General features: G+C 39.3%; 1 protein-coding gene across 1 annotated transcript in view; it reads right to left on the bottom strand.

Moving 5' to 3' along the window:
* Positions 1-7551: 7551 nt before the first annotated feature.
* PPEF1 (protein phosphatase with EF-hand domain 1) overlaps positions 7552-14026 on the bottom strand; it is a 97539-nt gene continuing 91064 nt past the window's right edge. The window contains exons 13-15 of the mRNA XM_023737301.1: positions 10536-10699; positions 8668-8752; positions 7552-7766 (exon numbers count right to left, since the gene is read on the bottom strand). Coding sequence (XP_023593069.1) covers positions 7552-7766; positions 8668-8752; positions 10536-10699 — 464 coding nt within the window. The remainder of the gene's footprint in view (positions 7767-8667; positions 8753-10535; positions 10700-14026) is intronic.

The following is a 14026-nucleotide window of genomic DNA, read 5'->3' as shown; positions in this document are numbered from 1 at the left end:
ATCATAACAGAGATCACAGAAACAGACCCACGTGTGTATGGGAGCTTACTATATGACAGAGGTGGCATTAGAAATTGGCGGAAAACAAAGAACTCTTTACTAAATGGTGCTGGGACAATCATTGCCTATCCACATGGAAAAAGGTAAAATTAGATCTTCTCACATCACACCCCAAAATGATTTCCAGTGGATTAAAGAACTAAGTGTTCTTGAAAAGCAAATTTTTTTTTAATGTTAGAGCACATTTTTATGATATTCCCAGGGTTGAAAGGATTTGTTGTTGTTGTTGTTGTTTTTAGACAAGACACAAAAAGCACAAACTATAAAGGAAAAGACTGACAAATTTGACAAGTAAAAATTAAAAACTTCTGCTTGAAAATAGATGCCGGAAAGAAAGTGAAAAATCAAGCCGCAGACTGGGAGAAAATATCTGCTTTATAAATAAGGGACAGAGGATTAATATCAAAGAGAGTTTATAAGTTCCTATAAATCAATAATAAAAAGACAAACAGCCATTAGAAGTGGGGTATGTAGGGGTCAGGAAGGGATGGAGATTAAGTATGCTTCAGGGATCATACTGATGTGATGAAAGTGTTCTAAACCTGATTTAAGGTGATGTTGCATAACTCGGTAAATTTACTTAAAAAAATATTGAATTGTACATTTGAAAAGGGTGAATTATATGATCCAAAATATACCTCAATAAAGTTACTTGAGATAGCGAGGTAGAGATAGAAAAAGAGAGAGGGAGAGAGAGATGAGAGCTAGGGAGCAGGAGCGAGCACTTGAGGGACCAGCTGGACCAATAACATCAATAACATGTCTGGACATGCCTGGGATTGGGCCTCACTTTCAGGCAGGGCAGCTTGAAAAGCTGAGTTGAGTCTGGGTCAAGTTAGCTTTGCCTCCAAGCCTGCTTTGTGTACTCCACTTCTAACAACTGAATTTAAGCTTTTCCTTGAGATCTTCTCACCCCAGTTCTAACCTAAGCGGGTCTCACATTGCTTTTGACAGCACCCTTCAGTGAACTGAGCCTGGAGCCTCCCTACTACAGCCCCACTACCACCATTGCTGACCACTTGGGGGTCTGACTGATTCCCAGACTTTCCGCCTCAAGCGCTGGCTCTCCTGACAAGGACTACAAGCAGTGTCTTCCAGCTTCTGCCCATTAACACACTTTAATGTGCTTTTCAGGCATTTGTGTAGATCCTTATTTCCATCTAGTATCATTTTCTCTCTACTTGAAGGACTTCTTTTAACTTTTTTTTTTTTTTTTTGGTAGTGCGGGTCTGCTAGTGATGAATTCTTTCAGCCTTTGAATGTCTGAAAAAGTCTTTATTTCACCTTCTTTTTTAAAAGATGTTTTGTGTCTACAATTCTAGGTTGACAGGCTTTTCTTTCGGTACTTTAAAGATATTTCTTCACTGCCTTCTTGATTGCATTATTTCTAATGAGAAAAGTGCTCTCATCCTTATCTTTGTACCTCTGTACATTTGTGTCTTCTTTGTCTGGCTGCTTGTTAAGATTTTCTCTTGATCACTGATTTTGAGCAATTTAATTATGATGCATCAGTGTAGTGTCTTCAGATTTCTTGTGCTTGGGGCTCATTGAGATTTTTCAATGTGTAGGCTTACAGTTTTCATTAAACTTGGAAAGTGTTTGTTCATTATTTCTTCAACTATTTCTTCTGCCCGCCCCCGGAACACTCCAATTAAGCATGTATTTGACATCTTGAAATTATCCCACAGACCACTGATACTCTGTTCAATTTTTAAAATTGTTTTTTCTATGTTTCATTCTAGATAGTTTCTATGTCTTCCAAGTTTACTGATCTTTTCTTCTGAAATGTGTAATCTGCCATTAATCCTATCCAAAGTATTTTCATCTCAAATATTGTAGTTTTCATCTCTAGAAGTTGTATTTCGATCCTTTTCTATCTTCCACATCTCTACATAACTTTTTTTTAAACAATATTTTATTGTGTTTTTGGTGGAATTTTACACAGCAAGTTATGTTCCCATTTGACAATTTCCACATAAATTGTTCAGCAACATTAGTTACATTTTTCACAATAGGTCAACATTCTCTCTGATTGTGTTCTGGTTGTTCTGTTTCCTGTACTCTAGTTTCCCTGCCCCCTTCTTCTTTGCTTTAGAGTAAATGTTGACCTTTTGGTCTCATATAGATGGTTTTTTAGTGGAGCACCGATCTTACGGGTAATATCCTTTATTTTGTTTCTACTTAACTTTTTGAACATATGGAATTCAGTTATAATAACTATTTTAAGGACCTTGCCTGCTAATTCTAACGTGTTAGTTTTGGGTCACTTTCAACTGATTGATTTTTCTCTTGTAGTTAGTATTTGCACCACCCAGGGACTCCAGCCTATACCAAAAGTCTCTGGAAGTCAGATTACTGCTTTGACTCCACTGTCCATTATGGTAACAAGACTCACTTGTCTTTGGTGATTAAGTGCCACTACTCGGCCCCTGCCACCCCAGGATCCCATTATCCCCACTGCATTTAGGGATCCCAGTTTGATGGTAGCACTTCCCATTGTAATTTCTGACCTTGAAGAGCCACCACAGAGCTCTTCACGGATGCTAGGGCTCTCCTCACAAATTTGTTTCTTGCAGCCATAGTGAAAAGTGTGTCCTCTGGACCCTCCCAGGATGGGTGAGCAGGTCTTACATGATAAACCCACTCTAACATTCCAATCTCCCTAAGCCATTGTTACCTTCATCTATAGATATACCAAGGAAGTGCCGGCATTTCCACCTTGGTGTTGAAGCACCCTGGGTGGCACAAATGGTTAAGCGCTCAACTACTAGCCAAAGGGTTGGCGGCTTGAACCCACCCAGAGGCATCTTGAGAGACAGGCCTGGTGATCTGCTTCCAAAAGGTCACAGCCTTGAAAACCCTATGGAGCAGCTCTACTTTGCTCACACGGGGTCGCCATGAGTCAGAATCGACTCGATGGCAACTAATAACAACAACCTTTGGGTTCATATTTCAGTCAACTAACCAAGAAAAATGCTAGAGCCATTCCTAACCCCCTGAGCTAAAACACTGAATCCAGCATCTCTGCTTTGTTGTTGTTTGTTTCTGCTTTCTGCTTAGTAGGTCCATACCAATAAATTCAGCCTGATCCAATGTCATATGCCTTCTGCCTTGATCCCACTCCCCTAAGATTAATTCCCACACATATTCCCCAGGTTTCTGTTCATGTAAATTGGAAAAATCATGCAATTCTTTTGGTGTGTATCACACCTCCCTATGAGTCACACTTTGTACCTCACTCTTTGGGCCTCCTGGGACTTGAGTCTATTTATAGGTCTAGAAGAAAAGAGAGGTGGGAGGGGCAGGTCCTGAGAAGGATCAGCAGTGCCTTACACAGCAACTATGGGGGGTGGGGTAGGGGGAGCATTACAGGTTCTTCAGACCAAGGGGAAGACTGACCTCCTCAGGCAGGGGCAGAAGGGTTTCTTCTCCTGCAAAGAAGACTCTGAGGTCCCCAGCTTCATCCTAATCTGCCCATATGTCCCCATTCCAATTTTCAGGATCCTTTTTCTTCCCAATCAATGCCCTCACTTCAACAAAAGAAACCGTGGGAGGTTGGGAATTCAATTGCACTGTAATTCAACCATTTGTGGGAATGCTGTTGTTGTTAAGTTGCCATCTAGTCCATTCCAACTCCTGGCAACCCCTGGTGTGCAGAGTAGAACTGCTCCATAGGGTTTTTAAGGCTGTGACTTTTTGGATGCAGATTGAGAGGAGGCCTGTCTTCCGAGGCACCTCTGGGTGAATTCAAACCACCAACCTTTCAGCTAGTAGTCAAGTGCTTAACTGAGCCACCCAGGGACTCCGTTTGCAGGAACAGATTTAGGATATTTGCTTTCAGAAATCTCAGCCCTGTGGCTACGGAGAATCAGTGTTCCTTTCAGGGTAGTCATAGAAACTTTCAGATCCTTTATGCAGACCTTGAGCTGGGAATTTAAGCTCTGAACTGATGATCATTTTCTTTCCCCACATTCTCCAGCAGCCAACCAACCCTTTTATACTCCTTGTTTTGACTAAAATACTTGGTCACCCTGAGATCTGATTACAGGTATCTAAAGGTGGTAATTTGAATAACTATTTTGCCACTTCATGCCATGGACTACAAGTGCTTCCTTTACCACTGGGAACAGGGTCATTAACGCCTTCAATTCTAATCAGATTAGGAAACCAATTCCAGAAAACCCAGAACCAATTCAGAGCATTCCTCCTTAAGTTCTGTTCTTTTGGAACCACTCTCCGTGCCAAATTCTTTATCAGTCAAGATTCAACCAGAGAAGCAGAAACAGCAGTGGGGAGATACACATGTAATTTGCTACAGGGAAGTGGCTTATGCAAACGTAGGAGCTGTTTAAGCAGTCTCTGTAAGGCTGTTGTCTCCCTTTCTGATGCTGGAACGCTAAGTCCGTAGGGCAGGCAGTCAGGAAGGGAAGATCATAAGCAGGCTGAAACCCACAAGCACAAGGTAGAACCCCACAAGGATTGACTGAAGCCCATGGCTGTTCTGATTGTCTCTGACCTTGGTGACGAGGATATCCTGCAGAAGATAGGGCCCTTTGTCATAGAGCCAAATACACACATATGCCCAGGAGTCAGAGAAGCTGACAGAGCATCCAGGGAAAGACAGCTGCTACTTCACACCAACGAGGTGAATCACAGATCAGCAACAGTGTGTGTGACCTACAAAATGGCTACTGCTTCCCTTTCACCTTCCAAATTTCCCAAGCATCTCCCTTGTGGCCCATCCTAACCAGAAACATATAAAAAAGGGAATTCTGAGAAATGTAGTTCAGCCTAGCCAAATTGACACATTATAAAGCCATCACATTCTTTAGTGGTTATAGGTCTCTTCAGACCTACTCTTTGTTCTTGAATTAGCTTTAGTAAATTAAATTTTTCCCTAGGAAATAGTCCATTCATCTAATTTATCACATTTATTGGCATCACAGAATTCTTGTGATCTTTTAAAAAAAAAAATTTCTGGTATATCTACTGTTATGTCCCTTTTTCATTTATTCATTAATATGGTTGGTTATCTTTAATATTATTTTCTAATTTAATTGTATTATGATCAGAGAATGTAGTCACTTCCTTATTGATTGCTTGGTATTTGACATACGTTTTGCAGTCTAGTACATGATCAATTTTTTTTAACTGTTCCAGCTGTGCTTAGAAATGTGTATTCTCTAAAATTGATTGCAGGGTTGTGTGTGTGTATTACCAGAATACCAGAAAGATGTTTACCTGTGTTTTATTGACTATGCAAAGGCATCTGACTGTGTGGATCATAACAAATTATGGATAACACTGAGAAGAATGGGAATTTCAGAACACTTAACTGTGTTCATGAGGAACCTGTACATAGACCAAAAGGCAGTCATTTGAACAGGACAAGGGGATACTGCATGGTTTAAAATCAGGAAAGGCATGCATCAGAGTTGTATCCTTTCACCATAATTATTCAATCTGTATGATGAGCAAATAATCTGAGAATCTGGACTATATGAAGAAGAACGTGGCATCAGGATTGGAGGAAGACTCATTAACAACCTGTGATATGTAGATGACACAACCTTGTTTGCTGAAAGTGAAGAGGACTTGAAGCACTTACTGATGAAGAGCAAAGACTACAGCCTTCAGTATGGATTACACCTCAAATTGAAGAAAACAAAAATCCTCACAATTGAACCGATAAGCAACATCATGATAAATGGAGAAAAGATTGAAGTTGTCAAGAATTTCATTTTACTTGTATCCACAATCAATGCCCATGGAAGCAGCAGTCAAGAAATCAAAGGACGTATTGCCTTGGGTAAATCTGCTGCAAAAGACCTCTTTAAAGTGTTGAAAAGCAAAGGTGTCACTTTGAGGACTAAGGTGCACCTGACCCAAGTCATGATATTTTCAATCGCCTCATATGCTGGACAGTGAATAAGGAAGACTGAAGAAGAATTGATGCCTTTGAATTATGGTGTTGGTGAAGAATATTGAATACCCCATGGACTGCCAGAAGAACAAACAAATCTGTCTTGGAAGAAGCACAGCCAGAATGCTCATTAGAAGCAAGGATGGCAAGACTTGGTCTCACATACTTTGGACATGTTATCAGGAGGGACCAGTTCCTGGAGAAGGACATCACGCTTTGCAAAAGAAAGGGTCAGTGAAAAAGAGGAAGACCATCAACGAGATGGATTGACACAGTGGCTACAATAATGGGCTCAAGCATAACAATGATAGTGACGATGGTGCAGGACCAGGCAGTGTTTCTTTCTGTTGTACATAGGGTAGATATGAGACGGAACCAACTGGACAGCACCTAACAACAACAACAACAACAATCCTCTATATGCTAATTTTTTATTTACCGACACAGGTATATTAAAAATCTCTCTGTATTATTTTTTCCTGGTAGTTTTGTCAACTTTTGCATTATAAATTTTAAAGCTCTGTTATTGGATGCATATAAGTTTATAATTGTTATGTCTTTCCAGTGAATCATTTCTTTTAGCATTCAGTAATGACCTTCTATATCCCTAATGATATTCTTTGCCTTAATTATATTCTATGCTGTCTGATAATAATATTGCTATGGTTTTGATTATGCTCTTTTCCCCCTACCCCCTAGCAGTTTCTTTTACTTTCTTGCAAGCTCAGCTATATATTTTAAAAAGATATCTGTTATATTTTATCCCTTATTTCTGGTGTTTGTAGCAGGCAGGGTTGGATTGCAAGATATCTAGTTTTGACATGTTGATAGATCCTGAAGTTCTCAAACTTAAAAATAATATAAAACATATACTTGCCTTTAAATAGAAATCTCTTATTATGTTTGATATACAATCAGAATAGCAGAATAAATTGCACAATGTATGCATAACCAAAGCCCCATCTTACTAATGAAGGTGTCAACCCATATTGATTATAAGGCTCAGTCTGAATGTTTTCACTTTCCATCCTCAACAGCTAAGGGAAAAAAAATGCTTTTTCAAACAATATACTTTCACAGATTCCCCCAAGAATCTGATATGGCCTCCATCCCTGAAAGGTTCCCCCACAATTGAGAATCACTGGTTTATGGTATCTCCAAAGAAAACTGCAGGTGCGAGACGGCAAGATTTTATTGCAGTAATAGTTAGGTATTCCTCCTCCTATCCCTCAGCCATTCACAGATATTGCACTTAATAGTTTTCTTGATCTATTGTGGGTTTGTTTGTTTGTTTGTTTCAGTTTATTTCCAAACTGCTCTGGTCTTCTGGTTAGGTGACATCCAGGCACAGGGCTCAAAATTAGTTTCTGACGTGTGTAATGCTGGAGCTAAATTTTATCAGATGCCATTTAACCTAGTCTTATGAGTAACAGTTCACTAGGTACTTCCACCCACACTGTGCAATTTGTGAAGTAAGCTAGGATCTACTCTTCTCCACTACTGACTATGAATTTCAAGAGTTGGGAAAAGATTGTGTCTTTCATGTATACAAAGCTTGGGTGAAGTCCTCATTCTTGGACAACAGGCTTGTTTGACTTACGTGATGGGTCAAATCTATGCACTACATGGAAAGCCTTTAAAAACTCGTTAAAATCAATGCTTCCATCTTTGTTTAAGTCCATTTTGTTGGCAAGCTCATCAACTTCAGAATCATCAACTGGAACACCATAGTGCATTTTGAAAAGTTTCCACATGGTGCGAAATTCCTCCATGGAGATCATGCCTAAAAGAATACAGGCGAAAGCTGTGAGTGCTCATTTTAAGAACCACCTAAGGGAGAGGTGAGGAAGCCATACTGATTGAATAGTCCCAATTAGAAGCTTACTACCATGCCTGACCATTAAGACACTGAAGGAATGGAAGAGTAAGAACATAAATGTAAGAAACCATATGTCACTTTCAACTACCAAAAGATCCTGAGATTGCTCTAAAGCTGGAATGAGAAAAGAGTGAAGGAATGAGGGGGGGGTTGTAGGCTGTGGGACAATATGTGGTATAGAAATTTTAAGATCTGAAATTTAAGGGAGGGAGACATGGAAGGAGGGCAGAGAGGAGAACATCAAAGCAGTGGAAGTAGATACCCTGGGACTCAGCCAGAGGACTGCAAACAATGTTTATAGGTGATAATTTGCTTTCATGTGTTAGATTATTGATTAGTGTGTGTGTGTGTGTGTGTGTGTGTGTTGAGAAAAGGTCTCTGCAGTACCGGATTATCTGATGATTTTTCAGTTTGAAAATGAGAGATTGTGCATCAAAGCTAAGTAGAAAATGAGTTGTCATAGCCCTCACTTCCAAAAACAGAATCAGAACTCGAGGACTGGTTTTTATTGCAAGGAATAATTAAGATATTTAAATGGACAGTGAATTATTTTAACATTCGTGCTGGTGATTTATAAAAGGAGTGACTCCAATTTGACCAGTGGATACATAGGCTTATGTAGGACTCTATGGTCTTAATACAGAGTTTGTGGCCAAGCTAAACTAATAATAATAATAAACATGGGTTCATTTTTCCCCTCAAGTTTAATCAGGTTTGGATGAAGGATGAAACAGATGAAAACAGAGTTCTGGTTTCGGAGAAATAGACCAACCTTTGCTAATTAAACTAATCAAAGTTGATTTACCTGAGTGATCAGTGTCAATGATGTTAAATATAATATGTAGGTCAGATCGGTATCTGTAGAGAGTCTCAATTAGAGTGGAATGAACCTAGAATAAAGATTTTCTAAGTGTTAAAACAGAATTAATGACAGAGATCAATTTTAGTAAAAGTAACAAACACAAGACATCATCACCAATTCAAATGATATGACTTAGAAATTTGAGAAGGCAAGCCTTCCTTGGAGGCCAATCCTCTTTAATCAGATAAAAAACTGCTCCCTGTGTTCTGAAGCTGTGCAGTCTGTATTCCTCAGGGGACAGGGCCAAGGCCAATAAAAAAAACCTGTTGCCGTCAAGCCGATTCTGACTCACAGTGACCTTACAGGACAGAGTAGAACTGCCCATAGGGTTTCAAACACTAATCTTTAAGGAAGAAAATCACCACATCTTTCTGCCTTGAAGCGGCTGGTGGGTTCCAACTGCCTAGCTTTTGGTTAGCAGCCGAATGCTTAACCACTGCGCCACCTGGGCTCCTTCAAGGTGCATAAAACCAAACCAAATCCATTGCCATCGAGTCGATTCTGACTCATAGTGACCCTATAGGTGAATCAAGAGGCAGTAAATACCTGGATGGTGCAAAGAGTTAATGTGCTTGACTGCTAACAAAAAGGTTAGAAGTTCGAGTTCACCCAGAGGCACCTCAGAAGAAAGGCCTGGTGATCTACTTCTGGAAAATCAGCCATTGAAAACCCAATGGACCACAGCTCTACTCTGACACGGGTGGGGTCACCATGTGTCAGCGTCGACTCGATGGCAACTGATTTTTTAAAAGATAACAATAGCCAACATTTACTGAGAGCACCTGTGTGCCAGGCTCTGCACTGAGAGCTTTATGTGGATTATTTCATTTAGTCCTCAGCAACAACCCTAGGAGTAGAAACAGAACTACTATCATGTCCATTTTACAAACTAGAAAACAGAGCGGTAAAGTAACTTTCCTACATTCACATACCTGGTAAGTGGAATTTGAATCTAAGCTGCCTGAAGCCAAGGCCTATGATCCTAGTCACCACATTAAATTGCCTCTACGTGAAGTCAAAGCCTCCTTCCTGTAGATATTTTAATCTTCTAACTGCACTGTTACTTCCCTTCTCTCTGCTTTTAACGTTTCATCTCCCCTGCAAACAACCACCCAGGTCCCAGTTCCAACTTTAACTAATTGCTGATGAGCTGTTAACTACTAAATACTATGAATCAACTTGATGGCAAGAGCGGGGGAGGGTACTGGGGTATTCACATTTTAATAAGGGATTCTAATTTTAAAAATCTTGAAAGTATATTCTGGGTCATGTCAGCAAGTCTAGACTCCCACAGGCTAAGACGGAATCCGCTGGGTATTTTAAAAGGGGTGTTGTATGGAAGAATAGATGTCACACCTTTCGTTCTGCTGGCCAGCACTTAAAATAAGAATCACATATTTGCCATAGATTTGCTTACAGAAGCTTTTTTTTTTTTTTTTTTTGCCTACCCTTAGAATGGAGCCTTGGTGGGACAGTGGTTAAGAGCTTGGCTGTTAACCAAAAGGTCTGCAGTTTGAATCCACCAGCCCCTCCTTGGAAATCCCATGGGGTAGTCCTACTCTGTTCTATAGGGTCACTATGAGGCGGAATCGACTCGATGGCAACAGGTTTGTTTTCTTTTTTACCCTTAGAATGCACAAATTTTCCCAACAGATCACAATGTACAAGTACCCTTTAGACCTTTCCTAGGACAACCTCCATCCATCAGCTAATTCCTCTCCTAAATTTTGAAAGGGCCAAGTTACTCTTTTAGGTTGTCCAAAAGGTGTTTCCCTCTAGCCAGGTTTTAGCTGGAGCTATGTTTCACTTGCCTCTTTTACAGGTTTTTGAATGCGGATATTCTGGAAGCTGGACATGTAGTCAACATTTCCATCTCTGTCGGTGAGTACCAGACGCGTGCTCAGTGATCTCCATGGTAAATTAAGCTCCAAAACGCTCTCCATGGAAAAAGCCCACTGGCTCAGAGAAAGTTTTCCTAACAACAACAACAACAAAGCCCACATCATTTGGTTATTATTTGATAAAGAAAGGCAACCTCCTTGGCAGAGCCGGTGGGCAGCCTGGGGGTATCCTGCTGTCCTCTGTGATTTGTCCTATCAGGCCTCCAGCCCTGGGGGAATAACAGTCTTTCAGTTCCACAGATCTTTCCCTTACTAGCACTTGTAAGGAATCAGAGTCTGGGTGTGAACTTTTTTTTATCCTTTTTCTGATTAACAAAGTAAAGTACGCTTATTGCAGAAGATTTGAAAACACAAAAGAATATAAAAAATAAGATTTACTTTTGTTTTTAATGTTTGATATATTATTCATCTGTCATATTCCTGTGTAACATCCTTTTCCCCCTAATATTGTATGTAATTTTTTCAAAGCAGAAATATCTTTAGTTTTTTCTGATTAAAGATATGCTGACTCTAAATAATTTATAATACACGGAAAACAGTGTTATTACTCCCAGTCCTTTTTCTATATATAGAAGCATGTGTAGTCATGAATGTATATATATAGTCTTTCTTAAAACAAAATATACACTATATGCTAGCATATGTTTTATATACTTGTATTGCATATGACAACACACAGACATATTTACTCTAACTTGCTTTTTTACTTACAATAAATTATGGACATCCATCTATATTAATAAACACAAATCTACATCATCATTTTAATGGCTATGAAACTATTCCATTATTTCCTTAGGATAATTCCTAGAAGTGGAATTGCCAGATCAAAGGGTATGTAGATTTTTAAGGCTGTTGATATACAACGCCAAACTGCTTTCAAGAAAGTCTATCCACTTACACTCCCATCAGACCATTTCCTCACACACTTAGCAGCTAAGGACAAAATTCTTTTTTGTTATTTTAATGAAGTTTAACACTTACAGAAAAGTTCTCAAAACAAATATAGAACTCAGTACATTATTACAAAGGGAACTCGTGTGTAATCACCACCAAGTACAAGAACTAGATCGCAGCTAGTATCCGAAACGCCCCCTTGTGCCCCTGACAATTGCTACCACCTCCCACTTTCCCTAGCAGAGCCACTATCTTGACTTCTAACACTATAGTTCATTTTTGCCCTTTTTAATCTATACATAAACAGAATCGTACGGTATGTATAGAGGGGGAGGGGTCTGGCTTCTTTTGCTCAAAACTAGGTTCATGAGATTCAGCCATGTTGTTCCATTTAGTAGTAGTTTGTTCATTTTCATTGATGTATAGAATTCCATGACATGAATATTCACAATTTATATATCCATCCTATTGTTGATGGGCATTTGGGTTATCTCTGGTTTGGAGTTATTACAGACAGTGCTACTAAGAACATTTCTGTATACGCCCTTTTGGTGCATATGTCTACCTGCATTTCTGTTGAGTAAATACCTAGGAGTGAAATTGCCGGATCATAGGGTATGTGTTTGTTCAGCTTCATTTGATACTCCAAACAGTTTTCTAAAGTGGTTATACCAGTTAAGACTTTGTACCAATTTAGACACCATCAGTATATAAGAATTCTAGTTTGATCCACATCTTTGCCAACATTTGATATTGTCAGTCTTTTTCATTTCAGCCATTCTAGAGGGTATGTAGTAATATCTCATTGCAGATTTAATTTGCATTTCCTAGATGACCAAAAAGTTGAGCACCTTTGCATATATTGGTTATCTGGATATCCTCTTTGACGAACTGTCTATACAAGTCTTTTGCCAATTTCTCTACTGGATTTTGTGTCTTTTTAAAAATTGATTAGTAGGAATTACTTATATTTTTCGGATATGAACCCTTTGTCAATTACATATATTGCAAATATCTTTTCTCATTCTTGGTTTGCCTTTTATTCACTCTTTAAAGTGTAGTTGGATGAACAGAAGTTCTTAATTTTAATGTAACTAATATTACCACTCTTCACTTTATGGTTAGTGCTTTTCTGTTCCGTTTATGAAATCTTTGCCAAGTCCAATGGCATAAATAAATTCTCCTGTATTGTATTCCAGAAGCCTTGTTGTTTGTCTTTCATGTTTAGGTTACAGTTCACCTGGAATTTATTCTTGTGTATGTTACGAGCAATGGTCCATTTCTTTTCTTCATATGGATATCCATTTGGCTTAGCCAGCATCATTTTCTTTTTTATGTGAATATCTTTGCAGAATTTTTTTTAATTGTACCTTAGGTGAAGGTTTACAGAACAAATAGTTTCTCATTAAATAGTACATATATTGTTTCATGACAGTGGTTAACAACCCCACAACATGTCAACAGTATCCCTTCTCAACCTTGGGTTCCCCATTACCAGCTTTCCTGTCCCCTCTTGCCTTCTAGTCCTTGTCCCTGCGCTGGTGTGCCCCATTAGTCTTGTTTTGTTTTATGGGGCTGTCTAATCTTTGGCTGAAGGGTGAACCTCAAAAGTGACTTCATTATTGAGCTAAAAGGGTGTCCGGGGGCCATATACTCTTGGGGTTTCTCCAGTCCCTGTCAGGCCAGTAAGTCTGGTCTTTTTTTGTTAGTTAGAACTTTGTTCTCCATTTTTCTCCAGCTCTGTCCAGGACCCTCTGTTGTGATCCCTGTCAGGGCAGTTGGTGGTGGTAGCCAGGCACCATCTAGTTGGACTAGACTCAGTCTGGTGGAGGCCATGGTAGCTGTGATCCATTAGCCCTTTGGACTAATCTTTCCCTTGTGTCTTTGGTCTTCTTTATTCTCCCTTGCTCCAGACAGGGTGAGACCAGTGGAGTATCTTAGATGGCTGCTCACAGCCTTTTAAGACCCCAGACACTACTCACCAAGGTAGAATGTAGAACATTTTCTTTATAAACTGTGTTAGCCAGCATCATTTATTGAAAAGACTGTCCTTTACCCACTGCTCAGCAGTGGCACCTTCAAATGTCCATATATGCATGAATCTGTTTCAGGATTCTCTATTTGGTTCCATCTGTCTATATGGGGATCCGTGTGCCAAGTCTATACTATTGTAATTATTGTACCTTTACAATGTCTTGATATACAACAGGGCAAATCTTTCTACCTTATTGCTGTCTTGGCTATTTTTGGCCTTTTGCATTTTTCATATAAATTTTAGATGCAACTTCTCAAGACCTACCAAAAAATCCCCATGCTGGGATTTTGATTGGGATTGCATTAGAACTTATAGCTCAATTTCGGGAGAATTTATATCTTGACAACTTTGACCCTTATAGCCCATGAACACAGTAATATTCACCCATTTATTTCACTTAGCTTTAATTTCTCTTAATAATATTTTATAGTTTCCATGAAGAAATCTCGTACATCATTCATTAGATTTC

This window comes from Trichechus manatus, unplaced genomic scaffold, assembly GCF_000243295.1.
Source record: "Trichechus manatus latirostris isolate Lorelei unplaced genomic scaffold, TriManLat1.0 scaffold00100, whole genome shotgun sequence".
Lineage (NCBI taxonomy): Eukaryota > Metazoa > Chordata > Mammalia > Sirenia > Trichechidae > Trichechus > Trichechus manatus.
Note: the sequence above shows the minus strand (reverse complement) of the source record. Positions and strands in the feature narration are given on the sequence as shown.